At 43.3% G+C, this 19,726-nt stretch overlaps 1 protein-coding gene across 3 annotated transcripts; it reads right to left on the reverse strand.

Moving 5' to 3' along the window:
• Positions 1-1,184: 1,184 nt before the first annotated feature.
• Positions 1,185-19,672, reverse strand: SATL1 (spermidine/spermine N1-acetyl transferase like 1). 3 transcript variants are annotated; one of them, XM_053374520.1, is made up of 6 exons: positions 19,328-19,672; positions 12,920-12,971; positions 10,781-10,861; positions 6,973-7,074; positions 5,195-5,235; positions 1,185-1,526 (listed from the first exon to the last, which is right to left on the reverse strand). In XM_053374520.1, exons 1-6 carry the CDS (start codon positions 19,406-19,408, stop codon positions 1,356-1,358), a joined length of 528 nt encoding a protein of 175 aa, XP_053230495.1. In that variant the 5' UTR covers positions 19,409-19,672; the 3' UTR covers positions 1,185-1,355. The 3 variants fall into 3 exon arrangements, with proteins under 3 accessions (XP_053230495.1, XP_053230494.1, XP_053230497.1); XM_053374519.1 differs by lacking the exon at positions 19,328-19,672 and adding an exon at positions 13,458-13,643; XM_053374522.1 differs by lacking the exon at positions 19,328-19,672 and adding an exon at positions 13,458-13,710 and having other exon boundaries at positions 1,367-1,522.
• Between the last annotated feature and the right edge of the window lie 54 nt (positions 19,673-19,726).

Here is a 19,726-nt window from a genome sequence, read left to right on the forward strand (position 1 = left end):
TATTTCTCCACTTCCAGCCTCTGGGGCTGATTAGTCCTGTCAGGTTTTTTATTTGACCTCAATTCCACTTTGGCCAAGTCACACCCACCTACTCTATTCCTGATACAAAATCGGATGAAGTTGCGCCTGAGCCAAAAAGATCTACCAAAGAGAGCCAGCCAAAAAAGGCATACAGGATTAAACAACAGGGTGCTTCTGAGCACATTCTGAGCCAACACATTTGTTTTTCATACTAAAACTGAAGTGAGCGCACAATCCTTTCACACACAATGCCACTCCTGGTTAGCTTTCTGCAATGCAACAGCCTAACTTGGGGTGTCATTTTGTCATTGCTATAGTTAAAATAGTTGCTGAAACTCTAGCTGATCTACTGAAAAGTCACTCTGGGGTCTACTAGTAGATACTGATCTCCTTTCTGCCGCCCCCTGCTTTATGTGGGTACTGGGACGCTGCCTTGGTTCTCCAGTATTGGTGATATAGCAACAAGCCATGTGACACAAAATGTCATGATACTGCTTTGGGTAAGGGTAGGAAAAGTGCAAGACCACAGGAACATAGGAAGCTGAGTCAGACAATATGGTCTCTCTGGTTCAGATTGTGTACTCTGGTTGGCAAAAGCTCTCCAGGTTTCAGACGAGTGTGTTTTCCCAGCCCTACCCAGAAAAACTGGTGATTGAATCTCTGACTGTATGCAAAGCCTGTGGTTTTAATGGTAATACCTAAAATAGGTACAGTTTTTTAAAGTGTATCATGTATTCTCTAGTTGTAACCTTTCTAAACAGGCAAGTCACTGGAAATCGGGGGACTGAGGCTGAGAGAGAATGGTTTGTCTAAGGCAGCCTTTCCCAGCTTGGCATCCTCTGACTTGGAGGCACCAGGAATTGAGTATGGGACTTTCTGCATGCAAGGCAGGTGCTCTTTCCCACAAAGTCCTGTTCTTCCTTCTGGGCACAAGCTTGTACATGCTCTAATACAGTACACTAGGGCACCAGCTATTTTTGTATTTGAAGAAAAGCAAGAGGTTTCCTGGCCAGGCCAGCACATTATGTCCCACCTGTGTTCTTTCTCCATATGAGTCACCAGTTGAGTATACCTTTGCTTAAACTGATCCGTAAGATTCAGGCTGCATTTGAAGTGTTGTACATCCATGTGAAGAAAAAGTAAAGCAATTTATCAAAGTCATGTCAGTCATAAAACACGCATCCTTCTTTTAATTTTTCTTGCTATTTGCACTCTGCTTTGACGCCACTGTGTTAACCAGAAGTCTCCCCTTGTAAGTGAGGTTTTTCATCGCAAGCCTGATGAGCACTCCAAGCTTTGAGAGTGATAAAAAAAAAATGGCGGACTTCCTTCTTTTAGTCTCCAGAAGCCATTCTGACTAGATTTTCTTTGTCAAATCTAAAGAGATGCCAGCCTTCTTCAGTGGAAAGGTCTGAAGCACCACGCCTCATATAGTACTCTATAGATGGCTTGTTCCAAACAACAACAAGGAAATGCATGCAGCTGCAGTTGGTTTCGATTGCTATCTGAAAAGTAAGCACAGGCAATAGCATTTTGGGAAATAAGAGAGGGGTGTCCAGTGCTGGTAGCCATTTATTGCCTTTCCCTCTATGCCAGGCACATCCAAGCTTAAGTTGCCTCCGATCTACCAACAAGTATCAAAAACTAGCAGTGCTCTACCACCCTCGAAAGCCAGATAGATAGATAGATAGATAGATAGATAGATAGATAGATAGATCTTTATTTCATAGATACAGTAGTTAGATGGAGAAGTAACTAAACAAGTGAGAAAAGTCAAACTATATATTAGTTTGCACAGATCTGAGGAGCCAGCTTTTCTCTCTCTCTCTCTCTCTCTCTCTCTCTCTCTCTCTCTCTCTGTGTGTGTGTGTGTGTGTGTGTGTGTGTGAACTCTTTCCCTTCCGGGTTGCTCCATGATTCTTCCTTCCCTGCTTTCTCCCTCTCCCTCTCCCTCTCCCCCTCCCTCCCTCTCTTCTTCAGGCAGCATCCCATTCCACTGCCAGCACTCAGCGCAGCGGGAAGGATAGCAAGCCAGGGCACTCTCTTTCTCTCCCTCTCTTTCTCTCCCTCAGGCAGCATCCCATCCCACCCCACCACCAGTGCTGAGTGCAGCAGGAAGGATAGCAAGCTGGCAGCAAATGCACACACCAGCTCTCCCTCGGAGGCGGCAGGGCAGCATCTCCCTCAAGTCCCCCCAGGAGCACAGCGATCAACCTGCGATCGACCATAATCAGTCTCAGGTTCCACCAGTCGATCGCGATCGATGTGTTGTACATGCCCACTCTATGCCATTTATTGCCTTTCCCTCTATGCATTCCCTCTAAGCCATGAGGTTGGTAACCACCACTACTTCTTTTGGGAGTTACTTTTTTAAACCATTTATATTTAAGCTGCCAGTTAATCTTGTTGCTTGAAATTATTACTGTAGCAAATGCAGAAACAAAACTTGGAGTAAAAGAAAACACAGTTACTTGGCTTTCTTTGCAAGAAGCACTGCATTCATGGATTGCACAGAAAGTTGTAGGACTATAATACCTGCATCTAGAGTTCTTAATCTAAACTGGGACAACTTAAAGCTCTTTGCTGTTCTCACGTTCTTGGGCATTTTTAAGCATTAATACAAGATCAGAGATTTGGATATAAGTCATTAATTAGTCACTAATTTGTTAAGAATTCCTATAAAACCTTTTAGCTGGCAAAATGCTTTTCTGGTTCAGAGCCAGTTGATATGTACAGTAGCTGTGATGGTACATTGCACACCCACCATTTAATTTCTCATTGTTTTATTTAAAGATTCCTATAATTGTTTTCATTTCCACTCACAAATGTCTCAAAGCAACTTACACATCCATAAAATGCACAAAGCTTACAAACAGTTAAAAACAATGCATCAGGAAGTTTTATCTTAAAAGTGCTCATGCAACAATATTAAAAGGATGATTCAGCTGAAAGGTGAACATCACAAACAGGTAAGAAATCATACTATAGTATGATCCCAATCATAAGCACTCAAGGAGAAGACTTAAAATCCAATCTGTTTTTTGAGGTAAGTTCTAGTCTAGGGTGTAACTTCCACATTTTTCAAACCTGTAACTCTTCCCTCTTTTTCTACCTAGTCTCCCTTCCCAAACTCAGGAAGTTGATTAGGATTGCCCTTCTGGAAGAGGATATTGTGTCACAGCTGGAGAACTAAGCTGAGTCACCAGTTGGAATGCAAGTAAAAACTTCATTCATACAAATGATGAGATGGTTAAAACTGTTGGTACCCCTTCAGACTACAAGTGAGGATTACATGGTTCAATGTATTTTCATACTGAAAGCTTCCCCACACATAGAAAGCTAGCACAACAGTGAGAGTGTTCAGCTATAACTCTTCCCCCTGACATCTAGTTTTTATATATGCAAAATTCTGATTTTATTTATTAGTACAGAGGGATTAGGAAAGTATTGAGTTAGAAGGGATTTCAAAGGTCACCTAGTCTAGTCCCCTTCATGCCAATGCAGTAAATCCACTGCTACACCATTCTTGATAGGTGGCTGTTTTCTGTTTAGTAACCTCTAAAGACAAAGTTTACTTCCTTCCTAGGGAGTCTGTTCCACAGAACAATTTTGCTTCATTTATATAATAATAATAATAATTTATTATTTATACCCCGCCCATCTGGCTGGGTTTCCCCAGCCACTCTGAGCGGCTTCCAATAAAACACTAAAATACAATAACCTATATGACATCCCTTCAGATATTTGAAGATGCCTGTCCTCCAGATTTAAGCCCAACTCACAGAACATGGTTTGCAGACCCCTCACCATCTTTGGGAGGAGATGTCATGGCTCAGTGGCAGAGCGTACACTTTGCATGCAGAAGGTTCCCCTTTCACCTTCTGGCATTTTCAAGTACGTCTGGGATTGCCCCCATCTGAAAGCCTGGAGAGCTGCCAATGATAAGATTTGGTAGAAGGCAGGTTTTCTGTGTTGCTGTATTGCTCTCTGTTCCAGATTATCACTATGCTGCAACGTCCAGAGCTAGATGCAGCACTCCAGGTGAGGTGAATTTCTTCAGAGTGGAAGAAATTATTACAATCTACATATATTTTTGCTGGTGCATTAGCCCCCTTTTTAGCCTCTGCATTCTGCTATTAACTCACATTTCACCTTGTGTTCTGTTAGAAATTTCAGGAACTTTTCGTGTGTGTTCCTGCATATGCAAGCCCCTACCTGCATTCTGAAGCATGAAACAGTTGTATCAACAGTTTTTACAATCTCATCTGTCGCTTGTGTGAATGAGATTAGAGGTTCTAACCACTGATACCCTGTTGATCCTCTCTTTTGCTTCTTGATTCTCACAGCTGACTTAAATAATGAAACCAGGTCTGGGGAACTGGTAGCCCTCCAGATGCTGTTGGACTCCAGCTCCCATCATCCTCAGCCAGAATGAGCAATAAGGGTGATGGGAGTTGTAGTCCAGCAACATGTGGAGGGCACCAGGCTAGAGAAGACTCTCAGTCAAATTTAATATGTCAGCAGCTGCTTTTTTTCAAATGAATATTTATTAGCATTTCCAAAAAGAACAAAACTTATAACAACAAATACAAAAATAAACAGAAAAAACAAAAAAATACAAAAATCCCAAACTTAAAAAAAAACCAATTAAAAACACCTGATAGTTCAAATACTTATTTTCTTTTAACCTGTTTCCCAGACCTCCTCACACCTCCCCTTCTTGTATTCCAATTTAAATTATTGGTTCAGCAAATCCTTAGTTTACTTCTCCATTTTAACTTAATTTAATTTATTCTGACATATTATTTAACTTTTCTTCTTTCCTCCATTTCCTCAATTTATATTTACAAACCTTATTTTATTTTAATTTAGACCGTTTTAAAAAATCAGTTTTTACTTAATCAAATTTACACATCATTTTCCTAAGGTCGACCAAGAGTTTCCCTTCCACGTCTTTCCCCATTTCCATGCCAATAGCAAAGCAAAATAAAGATAAAAATAAACTATATTTATATACCTTTGGATTCCCAAACTCCACCCACCCTTTTCCCGGTTTCAGTCCCAATATGTCAGCAGCTTTTTGACTAAAGTATATTTAAGTCTGTACTGTTGAATATACAGCTTACAAAGTAAATACATACAAGTAAATAGAAGACAGGAAAATATAACTTGCCTGGCTTAATCTTTTTAAAAGTTCTGTTCCAATGCCCCAACCTGCCAAAACACAGTTCAGAAAAACCTCAGATGACAAAACTTGCAACATACCCATGTGAAAAATTTGCCTGCTTTGACAATATGCTATTTTATCTTCTTTGCCATGAGCCATGAACAAAATAGGAACATTTACAGGTAAAATCTAATGCATTATCCTATACACATACAAAAAATTTAATTTCTTTGAAATTGCAAAGAAGCCTGTACATTTATCATTATTTTAGGAAAGAAAAGGAAATGGAACTGCAAGGCTAGCCTCCTTCCACCTGGTTCCCTACAAATTTTGTTGGACTCCCAAGTCCTATCAGCCCCAACTAAGGATGGGTGAATCTATCAATTTGGGTTTCTCATTTTTTCACACTCAAATGCAGTTCTCCACATTGGCACATCACTTCACTTTAAAAAAAATAAAAATTCTCATGAGAACTTAGTGATATTTTATTGTGCATTTTCCCATATATATATATATATATATATATATATATATACACAACTTTGCAATCTTCTCTAGCATATAGCTTTGCATTTTGTATGCTATTTTTACTAATATATGCATTTTTGTGCCCAGTTTATGCATTTTCCCACACATTACATGGCTTGGGAACTGTACTGCAAAATTGAGAGAAGTGTGAATCTCCAAGGAAAGCTTGTGGCATTTCAGTTTGTGTATTACAGAAAATGCGAATTAGGAAGCTTTGCCTATAAATGTGAACTGAATCTAGTTTCTCCTCCATCCCTAGCCCCAGCTAGCAGAGCTGATGATCAATGATTTTGAGAGTTGTACTGTAGTCCAAAACATTGCAAGGCACCAGGTTACTGATGGTTGTTCAATGTAGAATGTAAATATTTATTCAAGGTGTTTCCCTATACTGCCCCACAAAGCTGGCTCCATAGAATTATTAACAATAAGCATGAGTAACAATTAGACAATAAAACAAGGCAAAATGAGAAATAACTCAATATTGAAATCCTATTCTCCCCTTTCCTCAGGACAAAATGGTTCTTCAGAAGCCACCATGGTTAGTGGCAGTTAAAAGGTAAAGGGAACCCTGACCGTTAGGTCCAGTCGTGGCCAACTGTGGTTGCGGCGCTCATCTCGCTTTATTGGCCGAGGGAGCCGGCGTACAGCTTCTGGGTCATGTGGCCAGCATGATGAAGCTGCTTCTGGCGAACCAGAGCAGCGCACGGAAATCCCGGGCAGTCTTAAATTCAGTTATTCACATTCCAAATCAGTGCAAAACTCCCAGTATAAACAATTTTGAAAAGCAATTTCCCTTACATGATTCATTTTTCACTAAGCAAGCCTGGACGGTGTATATGGTCTTGATGGTCCAAAGGAACGGAAAGCAATATGTTTGGCACCAGCTTGGTGCAGGAGTTAGGTGCATTTTATGCACATTTCACCCTGGTATATGCAATTTTGAACACTTTCCTTGGTTGGAGAACTGCATCGCAAATTTCAAAGGATGACTGTTTCAGTTTGCATTTTGTTTTGGAAAGTGCAAATTAGGTATGTTTCCCTTTTAATGCAAACCGCCTTGCCCAACTGGCTGGGCCTGATGGGAGCTAGGAATCCAACAATATATTGGGGGCCACAGTTTCCCTAACCCAGTTTTAGACTTTAGGGTTAAGTGATGAGGACTTTATCTCTGGGGTCTTCCCAATCTCAGCCCAACTACCTAACCACACCTCCACACTGCTTCTCACTTTATTATGTGCAAACAGTATTATTTTTACCTCTATATTCATCCATAACGTAGAAGTCTTCTAAGTACAACAGCTTGCCAATCCAAGGGTCATAAGTATAGTAATACATAGCAAACCCTACAATGTCGGTATCTGGTGAGACACAAAACAGCTATTGTAAGGAAATAACCACTATTGTGTAAGGCTGTCAATCAGCTAGAGAATTATGAATTAGTTAATCATCTTAGACTGTATCCAACTAATTTCTACTCAGAGTGCACACATTTGTTTTAGTTTAGTAATAATCATTAATTTCCACAGGTCTAACTAACATTAGATACTACACCTTCCTTCTAAATGATCACTTCAACATAAATAGACCAGAATTTTACTGAATTTGGTAATGGCACCTTTTGTAAGAAGTATTAAATTTGCATTTTTGAAAAAAAATATATTCTTTTGTCATGGCCTTCCAAAGGAGCCAGGGGAGCAAACAAAACCATGTGTAGTTATTTTTTAAGCAAATCAAATTTCCTCAATATAAAAGGGCTTACTGTTTAATACAACAAAAGAAAAGAGAACCACACTGCTATAAGGAAAAGCCACTTCAATGTTTTTTTAATTAAAAACATTTTCAGTAACAAAGCCAAAATAGTCCCACACCAACATAATGATGCAATTGTGCCTCAGAAGCCCCATTAGTAATTCTGTCTTCCCCCTGAGCATACAGAGATTTTCTCCTTTCCTTTGTTGTCAGTGGTCCCACTTTGCCACCAATTTATTACTTATTTATTTTATTTACTACATTTATATACCACCTTTTTCTCCATGGAGCTCCTCCTCCCCACCACCCCTATGAAGTAGTACTGGCCCAAGGTCACCCAGAGAGCTTAATAACTGAGTGGGAATTTGAACCAGGACTTGGTCTGACACCCTAACCACTATACCACACTGGCTCCAATCCTCTCTGCACTCAGTACCTGAGTTGGCTATTAGAGCAGCAGAGGCTGGTCTGTTTGGGTAGGTGGGGGCATTGCCCCTCCAACCTCTGTCTACCTTCCTCATGTCTACCTTCTTAACTGCAGCTAGACCAGGTTGTACCACTGCCTCTCAACTTCCCCCTCCTTAGTCCCATTGTTGCCCTTGTAGAACTCAGCAGCCAGGAGGATGGAGACATAGCAAATTTATTTCACTCTCTCTGTCATTGGCTCTGGCTCTACCTGTTGTTTACTCTGGTGCCACCTTCTGTTGGCCTCCCTGCCTTCCACCCTACCAGTCCCAATGGACACTAACCACCACTGTACAGTGGTACCTCGGGTTACATACGCTTCAGGTTACATACGCTTCAGGTTGCAGACTCCATTAACCCAGAAATAGTATATTGGGTTAAGAACTTTGCTTCAGGATGAGAACAGAAATCGCGCGGCGGCAGCGCGGCAGCAGCGGGAAGCCCCATTAGCTAAAGTGGTACCTCAGGTTAAGAACAGTTTTAGCTTAAGAATGGACCTCCGGAACGAATTAAGTATGTAACCAGAGGTACCACTGTATTAGATGCAGTGATATCATCTTGGTGGGTGGAAAGAAAAATAAGAGCCTATATTGCACTTGTCCTTTCCCCCCTAGAGAGCATTTTAATAGCTCAGACATAGGGAAGGATAGGGGAAACTGTGTGAGAGGTTAATTACCTCTCTCTCCCAGCACTACTGCGCTAAGCCAAATACCACCTCCCCAACCACTGACTAAGCTCTAAAAAAAGGCCAGGATCAAAGGGCTCACATTTTAGGTTCATGTAAATATCTTCATATTCTTGGTGGGGGGTGTTAATTTCATTTTTGTTGCACAGTTGACCCATTCTCCCTCCCATCAGGATATGCCAAGAATTGCTTTTGAAATATTTATTAGCTTCAAAACACCATTTGCCCTCCAGCAGGGTGGTATATACATCTGTGACTAACAGAACACAAATCTAAAAGCCTCTTTTGGATTGTGAAGCTATTGCCAGACCTTTAATGTTTAGCTGATTTTTTTAAAAAGTTTTTTGAATTCTCCAAGCAATTAAAAGGATTGAGGCTGTCATATTTTAGGACACACTATGTGCCTCTTGGTCAAATGGCAGGAGGTTCAACAACGTGTGCTGAAACTCATTTAAAATTGCATAAAGTATTTTGAGGGAAGTAGCAATCTGTTGTTGACAAGCAATTCCAAAACAAAGTAGAATATTCTCCACACTTTAAATGCCAAGGAGTGCAAGTTACATGTTTTAGGTCCTGGATAACAGGGGAGTTCTTGTGGGGAGATATTTATTATTGCCTTTCACGTGAGTCTGCGATTTACAAACATAAAAATGAAAAACAGTTTCGAAAAGAATAGGAAAAATCCAACTAAATACAGGCTTCCAAACAATACAAAGTGAACATTTAAAGCAGAAACCTTTCTCTTGAAATGTAGAAGCTTGTCAAAGCAATAATGTCTTTTATTTCCCCCAAAAGTAAAGTGGGTCCACGATTTACCCTTAATTTACCTGCGCAATCAGAACCTCTGGCACACAGCTGAAAAATAGTTGGAGAGCAGGGGAAACCCACCACAGAAAGAGCCCTCCATTTTGCTTATCTGACTCTGGGAACTTCCCAGCATAAAACCCACATAAGTGGTGGGCTCACTATATCCCAATAGGGATGCTGTTCCACAGAACAGAAGCACTGGCAATGAAAACCCTGCTCTGAGTTGTTGGGTTAAGTTAGCTATATTGAATTGTATTCTGTCGGTGGGTTCATGCTGTTGCCTTGTTGGGCTGTGTATGTGATAAAGGGGAGCCATGCTGAAGTGAAGGCATCCTCTTCTATTTCTTCCCATGTCAGTTTCAGTCTACTGGTTAGCTTTTCTAGTAAGGCTGTTTCCCTGCCCACTGGTCCTGCTAGCTAAGGATCATGGAAGTTGTAGGCCAAAAACATCTGGAGGGCCAAGTTTAAGGAAGCCTGGTCTGTGTGAACCTGTTTAGTGTGGTGAGGATTTTCCTTAGTTTGTTTTGGAGGAAAGTATATGCTGGGGTGGGAGTGTTTTCGATTATGTCTCTCTCCAAGTGTACCCATTGTTTCTTCTCATCTTCTAGAATGTATGGGATTATATGGTTGGCGATGTAGTATAGTTCTATGTTGGGGATTCCCCATGCTCCTTCTGAGGTGGAGAGATGCAGGTGTTTGGGGCTTATTTTTGGCTTTTCGTGTGAGAAGATAAACGAGTGTAGTTTTTTCTGCCATTTGCGGAGTTGGATTGGTGGAATCCAGATTGGAAGGGTTTGGAATAGGTACCGTATTTTTCGCCCTATAGGGCGTACCTAGTTTTCAGGGGGGGGGAATCAAGGGAATAAATATGATCCCCCCCCCCCGCAGCTCTGTCCGCTACTCCAAGACCTTCTTCCTGCTTTTGCAGGAGGTAGCGGAATTCCCCCACCTCCCGCAAAAGCCCACAGGAGCCGCGCGGGTATAGCTAGGGTGGGATTTGCTATGATGAGAGTACCAAAGTTCAGATAGGGAGGCTTAGAAGGTTGCAGTTGAACTGGGAGACTCAGCATTGCCAATGATGAGGCTCTCCAAATGTCATTGGACCCCTCACCCACATCAGGCCCATTCAGCATAGCCAGAAGTGATAAAGTTGTAGTCCAGCAACTTCTGGAGGCCCGCAGGTTCCCCACCCCGACCCACCTAGACCCTATTATCTTCTGAGGTCCTTTTCTGGGTACCCCACCAGATGCAGTCCAGTGGGTAGCTTCTTGAGGTGGAGCATTTTCAGTGTTGGCACTCATTCTATGGGATGCCTAGTTATACAAATAAATGATAACTTTGTTTTCTTGAAAGCTTACCCTGCATTGCATCATCCTTATTTGCTTCTGCTATTAAACACTGGAAGAAAGGACGTGATCCGAAACCATCTCGAAGCAAATCTGAAATGTTTAGATAGTTGAATAAAGCACTAGAATGTTGTTGTTGTTGTTTAGTCGTGTCCGACTCTTCGTGACCCCTAGGACTTGATATCCCACATTTCACTCCCCTTAAGGAGTCTCAAAGCAGCCCACAATCTCCTTTCCTTCCCTCCCCCAAAACAAACACTCTGTGAGGTGAGTGGGGCTGAGAGACTTCAGAGAAGTGTGACTAGCCCAAGGTCACCCAGCAGCTGCATGTGGAGGAGCGGGGATGCGAACCCGGTTCACCAGATTACGAGTCCACTGCTCTTAACCACTACACCATGCTGGCTCTCACTAAAATATAGTCCCAAGATAGGTAGTAGTACTAAGTAGTAGTACTTACTAGTACTAAGTAGTAGTAGTGTGGGGTGGAGTGCGAGGGAGGGAGGGAGGGTTAGGGTTTGTTGTTGGTTTGGCCTTGTTCTTGTTTTTATTATGTATTGGGGGGGGGTTATCTTGTATTTTTATGTTGCAAATCGCCCCGGGAGCTACAGATGAATGGCAGTATACAAATTTAATAAATAATAAAAATGAATAATAATGTTGCCACCAGCATCTTCTCAAAGTAGAATTCTGGGCGGGTGTGGGAGAGCAGCCATGATGGACTGCAGCGTGAAATCAGAGATTCGCCCAAACAAAATTGTATTGTTGGGGCTCTTTTCTTTGGTCAGCAACATGTGAATTGTGTTGGCACAAAAAGATCAAAGGCCAAAACAGGCATCTTCACCAATATGCAGATCTGATGCAAGGCCAGACCACATGAACACCAGCTTTTTTGCTAAATCTGTTTGAACAGGGGTAGGTAGGCGCTGGTGGGTTTAAAATCCCTGCGTGTAAATAACTAGCATGTTAGGGAGATGTTGGACTAGTCTAGTCTTAGCCAACCATAGCGTCCTCCAAACATCTTGGAGTTGGAGTCCAAATCATTTGGACGGTGTCAGGTCATTTGAGCTAGAACCATCTTCCCTCACATTCATTTTCTGTGAGCCAAATTACCGTATTTTTCGCCCCATAGGGCGCACCGGCCCATAGGACACACCTAGTTTTTTTGGGGGGGGGAATAAAGAAAAAAAATTATTTCCCCCCCCCCCAGGCGCGGGGCTGGGGCGGGGGAAGCCTGAGCTTCCCTCGACCCCAGCCCCCAGAACAGGGGGCTCCCGCCGGGCTCCCACACCTTGCGGATATCTGCCTGAAGCCCAAACCAGGTCGGGGAACAGCGGGATGACGGCGCTCCGCCTCCCCGCTGTCCCCCGAGCTTGTGGGGCTGGCGGCAGGGAGAAGCGCGCTTCTCCCCACTGCCAGCCTCCAAACCAGGTCGGGGAACCGAAGCCTGGGGCACACTGTGCAGCGCGCCCTAGGCTTTGAGATGCAGGCTGCGGGCTCCCGCGGGCTCCCTAGGCTTGCGGAGAGCTTCCTGAAGCCTGGAGAGCGAGAGGGATCGGTGCGCACCGACCCCTCTCGCTCTCTAGGCTTCAGCGAAAGCCTGCATTCGCCCCATAGGACACACACACATTTCCCCTTCATTTTTGGAGGGGGGGAAGTGCATCCTATAGGGCGAAAAATACGGTACACTTGAAATGTGGATTTGCACAATGTGCAAGATTTCTTTCAACCCCAATGCAAATTGCAGTGTGTGTGTGTGTGTGTGTGTGTGTTAGAAAGACGATCAAATCAGGACCATAGCAAGGATGGAAACTGGTTCAATTCCATCTCAGTTCTTGCTATGATCCTAAAATTACCACCAGCATCCTGCCACCAGGTGATGCAATTTGTATATAAAAATAAAGACACCTGCCTTGAGGGGAGGCAGAAGTGAGGGAGCCCAGGCCATCAGTTGGCATAAGAGGATGTCAGTCTCTTATATAATGTATTTGTTTTAGTGTTTTAAAATTGTAAACTGTATTGGAACAACAACTGTGTGGTTCTTCACCTGAGGGACAGGGCCGAGGACTTGATCGCATGTTACGCTCTGAAGAAGACCTGGAGGTAAAATAAATAGCAGCCTCCTAAATTTAATACGCTAGGCATCTACCTTACCTGTTTCTGTTACTTTTACTGCATTAGGCATGTTTTCATAAGCAGCTAGTTCCTGCCAAGAGAAGAAACCAGAATATCACCAAAATAGCAAAGCAGACTATGAAAGATTGTAATGGTGTTGTTAGTGAAGGTCAGCACCTTGATATAAGGAGAGCCTTGAGAGATTAGGCATATGCCCATCTAGTCAAGCATCCTATTCCCGGAATTACCAATCGGATGCCCTAGAGCAGGGGTTTTCAACCAGTGTGTCTTGGCACCCTGGGGTGCCTTGGAATGATAGGGGCACCACAAGCCACACTGGCCTCTGCCCCTCCTTCCTTCCCTGATGCCCTCTCTGTTTGTTGCAGCCGCCCTGGCTATAAGCTTCCCAAGTGAATGGTGCCTCTGGGACTGGCCATACCAGGTACTGGTTATACCAGGAGCTGAGGCAGACTAAGCAAGCAAGTGGGTGAGGGAGCCCAGCCAGCCAGTCCACCAGCCCCTGCTGTTGGGAATGGATGGACAAGTGGGAGGCCAGGCAGGCAGGTGTCGCACTAACCTTTCTTGTGCTTGTGCGGAATACCTGCCTGGGAGCTGTGTCCGGTGCCAAAGGGGAGCCTTTCCACCATGCAGGCAGAAATACTCTGAATGCCCTGAGATCTTTGGATGAAGGGTGGTATACTAATTTAATAAATGTAAATAAATGAATAAAGGAGAAGAACTTTGACATGAGTATAAGAAGAGCATGTGGCCCACCATCCTGTTCTTATAGTGCCCAACCAGATGCCTCTGGGAAGCCTACAAAAGGGACCTGGTTGCAACAATATCCTCCTAACCCCTTGTGATTCAGAGTTAGTACATAGCCGCCATGGCTGGTAGCCATTGATTACCTTCTCTGTGAAACCAGGAGTGGTGGAAGAATTCTCATGCAAGGTTGAATATTGATGACCCCTCCCCAACAGGGAAACTGGGACAGAAGCAGAATCTGGCAAGTTTTTGGGAGGCTGGTGGCTGTGCCACCGACACAAGCAAAGTGATTCCTTTCCAAGGTGCCATAGCTGAGCTGGGAGGGGGGCCTTCTGGCTCATGGACCTCATTAGCTGCAGCAACTTGCCCAAAATTTGATATCATATATGACACCAGGTGTGTCTTTGGGCAAAGACAGGTTTGCAAACACCAGCAACCGGCTAATTAGAAGCTGCAGTTGTGTCTGGTACTCGCAGACAAGGAATGGAAAACCTGATGTGGGAGCCTCAGATAAAAGGCAAGTACAGGGAGAGAACAGCAAGCTCCACCCACACACCTGTACCATGAAATGAAGGGAGAGACAGAAAATAGATGCTCTGTCACTCCCCCTCCTCCCGCCAGAGGCCACAAAGAATCACCATGAGAACGGAGTATGTTTTTCAACCCTGGGACATCCGAGCTTTTGAAATTATTCACTGGTGTAATGCAGTACAGGATCATGTTGACCCGCTTATTTTATTAGGAGCCTTACAGAGTATCAGAACAAGTCAATGGATATTTGTTAGGCAGATTTGTTCTATGACTTCTATTTATGTATTTTTCATAATCATAATAACAACAACAGCTTCTACTATTTTGCTTCATAAATATTTGGGCGGAAACAATAGACTCTGTTGTATCACATGTATACATCTCTGCTGCCCACTGCACAAACCTTCCAATAAACAAATAAAAAAGAAATATTGTTTTTTTATGTGCAAGTTTTAAAGCAACAGATTGAGCTGGAAACAGGATGGAACAGGTTTATGAGTGAAACCCTTCAAAGCAGAAGCTTTGATAATTGATATTAATGATTGGAATATTCCATGCCATGAGCAACAAGATGCTGCTGCTTCTCTGTGGAACTTGCTAGCAGCCTGCTCTTTGTTCTTGTTACTTGCTGCTGCTTTTTGTTTTACCAAGGAAGATATGGAGGTGCTTTCCATAACTCAGTGGCAGAACCCTGGCTTTGCAGGCAGAAGGTACTAAATTCAATCCCCGTCATCTCCAGTTTAAAGGAACTCAGATAGCTAAGCTGATAAATTGTTCTGGGTAGCTCAGGGTTCTTTCACATATTGCACAATACTTCAATGTCAGTGGGGCTGAAAAGTGATGTGTGGTGGGACAGTTTCTGAGAATGCTGGGCATTGGAACCTTCAGATCAACCTTCATCAACTTGGTGACCTCCATATGTTTTGGACTACAAATATAGCTCTGGCTGTGCATAGTGGGAGTCCTTGTGCAAAACATTTAGAGAGCAGCAAGTTTGTACCCTTCCTCACACAAAAATAGGGGCTTTTCTCACTCACTTCCCACTCCCTATTGACCCTCCTCAACCACCCTACATTTTTTGTGTCCCACCTCTAAAGCATTTCCAATCAGAAGGAGGGCGGGTTTCACCACCACTAGACCAATGGGACACAGCACACGCACCCTACACTGTCCTAAGGAAACCCCTTAATCCCGATTTTATTTTATTCTTCGGTAGATTTACAAAAAAGAAATTCGCACACAAGTAAATTTTTAGAAAGGGACAAGATTAGAATGAACACACAAAGCATTTTTTAAAAAAATAAAAATAAAAATCAACTCCTTGCACTCTCGCTTTCTTACTGCTCAGGGTGGTCCTGCCCTCTGCCTGCCCCTCAGAGCTGACATGTCACAAAGGGCTGCGCTTCCGTGGTGGAAGCTTCCCCTGCTCCTTCTCCTCTTCATATGCTTTACAGCAGCTGCCATGAGCTGCCCAAGGAAGGAAGCTGGCAGCAGCAGCCATGGAGAGGCAACGGATGCTCCGTCACAACCGCAGCTGCCAACACTGTCATAGCGCATGGGACAAGCGCCGGTTCATCTACTAATATTAAGTTTCTTCCTAGAGACACTTGAAAATCTCTGGGGATCATCAGTTCAGGTTTTGGTTGACTGTTATTGTTGTATTGATTGGTTTTCTTTTCCTTAAAATAAAAATTATATGAACTTCAAAAATATACACACATTCCAGATTTTCTCTAAAAAACAAACCAAACCAAACAAAATATGCCAAAACAAACACACATCTAACTCTGGCTTGCCTCCATCATTGCTTCAGATTGGCCCCTGTTTATGGAAGCTGACAAAGTCCGCGAACCTGATCTCGTAGTCATGTCAGACGAACCTGATCTCGTTTTTTGACAGAATTACAAGCCTGGTAGATGAAGGGAATGCAGTGGATGTAGCCTACCTTGATTTCAGCAAGGCATTTGACAAGGTGCCCCATGATATTCTTGTAAAGAAGCTGGTAAAATGTGATCTTGACTATGCTACCACTCAGTGGATTTGTAACTGGCTGACTGACCGAACCCAAAGGGTGCTCATCAATGGTTCCTCTTCATCCTGGAGAAGAGTGACTAGTGGGGTGCCACAGGGCTCTGTCTTGGGCCCGGTCTTATTCAACATCTTTATCAACGACTTGGATGATGGACTCAAGGGCATCCTGATCAAATTTGCAGATGACACCAAACTGAGAGGGGTGGCTAACACCCCAGAGGACAGGATCACACTTCAAAATGACCTTGACAGATTAGAGAACTGGGCCAAAACAAACAAGATGAATTTTAACAGGGAGAAATGTAAAGTATTGCACTTGGGCAAAAAAAATGAGAGGCACAAATACAAGATGGGTGACACCTGGCTTGAGAGCAGTACATGTGAAAAGGATCTAGGAGTCTTGGTTGACCACAAACTTGACATGAGCCAACAGTGTGACGCGGCAGCTAAAAAGGCCAATGCAATTCTGGGCTGCATCAATAGGAGTATAGCATCTAGATCAAGGGAAGTAATAGTGCCACTGTATTCTGCTCTGGTCAGACCTCACCTGGAGTACTGTGTCCAGTTCTGGGCACCACAGTTCAAGAAGGACACTGACAAACTGGAACGTGTCCAGAGGAGGGCAACCAAAATAGTCAAAGGCCTGGAAACGATGCCTTATGAGGAACGGCTAAGGGAGCTGGGCATGTTTAGCCTGGAGAAGAGGAGGTTAAGGGGTGATATGATAGCCATGTTCAAATATATAAAAGGATGTCACATAGAGGAGGGAGAAAGGTTGTTTTCTGCTGCTCCAGAGAAGCGGACACGGAGCAATGGATCCAAACTACAAGAAAGAAGATTCCACCTAAACATTAGGAAGAACTTCCTGACAGTAAGAGCTGTTCGACAGTGGAATTTGCTGCCAAGGAGTGTGGTGGAGTCTCCTTCTTTGGAGGTCTTTAAGCAGAGGCTTGACAACCATATGTCAGGAGTGCTCTGATGGTGTTTCCTGCTTGGCAGGGGGTTGGACTCGATGGCCCTTGTGGTCTCTTCCAACTCTATGATTCTATGAAAGTCCAAACAATATTTTTCAGGGAAGTCCCAAGGGCAGTGCCAGCACTCTTAATAAATTACGTCAGTTAGTAATCTATAGCTTTCCCTAGGTCACTGGCAGAGATCAGCCCAAGACCTCTCTGTTGGTAGGAGAGATAAAATTCTTCTATATGTTGCATAATGCAACATATGTGCCTGTTCCTTGGAAACAGCTCAGATAAGATAGCTTCTCTGAAAGCAACAAACCACAATTTCTGGTTCCATATTTCAAGAGGCAAATTGCATGATTAGTTTTCCAGCTCAATATATGTTTTAATATGTACCCTGCTTTGAGACGGAGAAGGATGCACATCCAATTTTGTCCAAGAGGAACTGGTACATACCAGCTTTTAAATGTCCTGGAGCATCAGAGCAAGAGCTCTTTGCACAGAAAGCTACAGGTGCACCACTTGCTATTCTAAGAGCTGTTCTGCTTGCAAAATATACACCTTGCCTTAATCACTGGAATACTGATAGCTAATGACAACGATTAAAAGGGGTAATTCAGTATTAAAACAGGAAGATAAATAGATAAAACTGCTGACAGAATAGCATGGTTTTAAACCAGTAGAAGAGAGTGGTGGAGGGGTCAGAAATAATAGAAACTGCATCCATTTTTTCAAAATGCTAATTAAAGGACTGCTTTCTCTGCCTGGCTATCTCCTTGATTGCATTTGGGCAACAAATAAAAGGCTAAATTAGATGTGATGTTAAATGTGTTATTTGACCGAATGTGCTTGTTAAAAAAAAAATGTATATGGGTGTGGGTAGAAGGCAGGAAAAGCACTCAGGATCGCAATGATTGTGGGCAAAGAGGTGGGGTTTGTCTTTATTAGCAAACATTAACAGCACAGACCTGTGGATGTTTATTCAGAAGGAAGTCTCACCGAGTTCAATGGGGATTACCAACCAGAGAGAACCAGTGTGGTCTAGAACCTGAAAAACCAGGGTTCATAATCCCCATGAAGTTTTCTGAGCAACCTTGGAACAGCTATAGTCTCTCAGCCTAACCTACATCACAGGGTTGTTGTCAGAAGAAGCGTGCATGTTACCTTGAGCTTGTTAGAGGAAAGTGGGGTGGGGATATAAATTTAATGAAATGAAATGAAATAAACTTGGCTGTGCTGTAATAGTCCCGCACCGTCAGCCCTCCCTGCTCCCTCAGCTGGCCCCTGGGGGAAGCCATTTCGTCAGACGTCCTGACTGGGAGAGACAGGAAGCAGAGCATGCTTGCTGCTGTGCTGGCAGAAGTCACACTCATTAGTGTCACCCATGGCATTACAGCCCCTAAAGACTTTTATTTTCTTGTCTGTTTTTGTGTAAAATGAACCTATTAATTTTGTAAATGGCATTGGTTTTGCATTGGGGATTATTATGTGACTGGTTGTGGTGATTTTATGTGGCTTTGCTATCTGCTGTCCTCTTTGTTTTATACAGTATTTAAAGAGTTTTCACAAATTATGTATTATTTTAATTGCCTAGTTCATAATGTTTTATAGTGGCTCCTTTCTTATAAGCCACTCTGGGATGTTCTATGATCCTAAAAATGTTTAAATCTTCCTTCCTTCCGAAATTACCGCAATCATACTTATCTGCTAGTCTAGCAGTTTATAGGATTGGACTGTGTCTCATGACAGTCCCAAGCCAAGGAGTCGCCAATGGATACGATGGCAACTTGGAGAACTCCTTAGGGTAGCCCTGGTCATCAGGTAGCAAAGGTAATTACCCTTTTCTACCTTGAGGAAAGAGTGGAAGAGTGATGTTCTTTCTCAGTTCCTCTTTCAGTGCTCAGATTAATTCTCTTGGATCCAATTTTTTACTCTGATCCAATTTTTACCCTGATATTTTGGAAGAAGGAAGTGTGTGTCTTTGTGTGTTTCTCTGTTCTTGTCTTTGGGTAGGGATGGGCAGATTCAGGGGAATGGGAGAGAGATAAACAGAAAGGGTGGCACCCACACAACTCACTCAAAAATCCAAATGTGTCCAATGGCCTAAAAATCGAACTTTCCTTCCCTACAGCCTCTCTTCCCCTCCCCACCCCCCGCTTACTTTGATGAGACGCAGGATTTCCGTACAGTCCCGCGGTTCTGCTGGACGAACCCGGAAGCGGTTCAGAGAGCTGCCAGACATCCTGAGAGCATGAAGCAGCAAGGATGCTGTTCACTTCCCACAAGGGAGCTTGAGTGCTGCTGGGCCTCTCCTTGGGGGACTGACTTCATTCACCATCTCCAACGGCTATTATTAGCCAAGGCACAAAAAAAATAAAAGGTGGGAAAAGATGTTATTCCTCCCCACCCTTCCCCACCCTGTTTTCTCCTTCCCCCTTTACATAGGTGGGGATTTGACTTCCTGCTGCTGCCCAGTTTCCATCCCACCTTGTGCTTCAGTTGGTGGTTGAGCCATTAAGCATATGTGGATCATATGAAGAGTCACAATGGGATCAGTGTC

This window comes from Podarcis raffonei, chromosome Z, assembly GCF_027172205.1.
Source record: "Podarcis raffonei isolate rPodRaf1 chromosome Z, rPodRaf1.pri, whole genome shotgun sequence".
NCBI classification, from domain to species: Eukaryota; Metazoa; Chordata; class Lepidosauria; order Squamata; family Lacertidae; genus Podarcis; species Podarcis raffonei.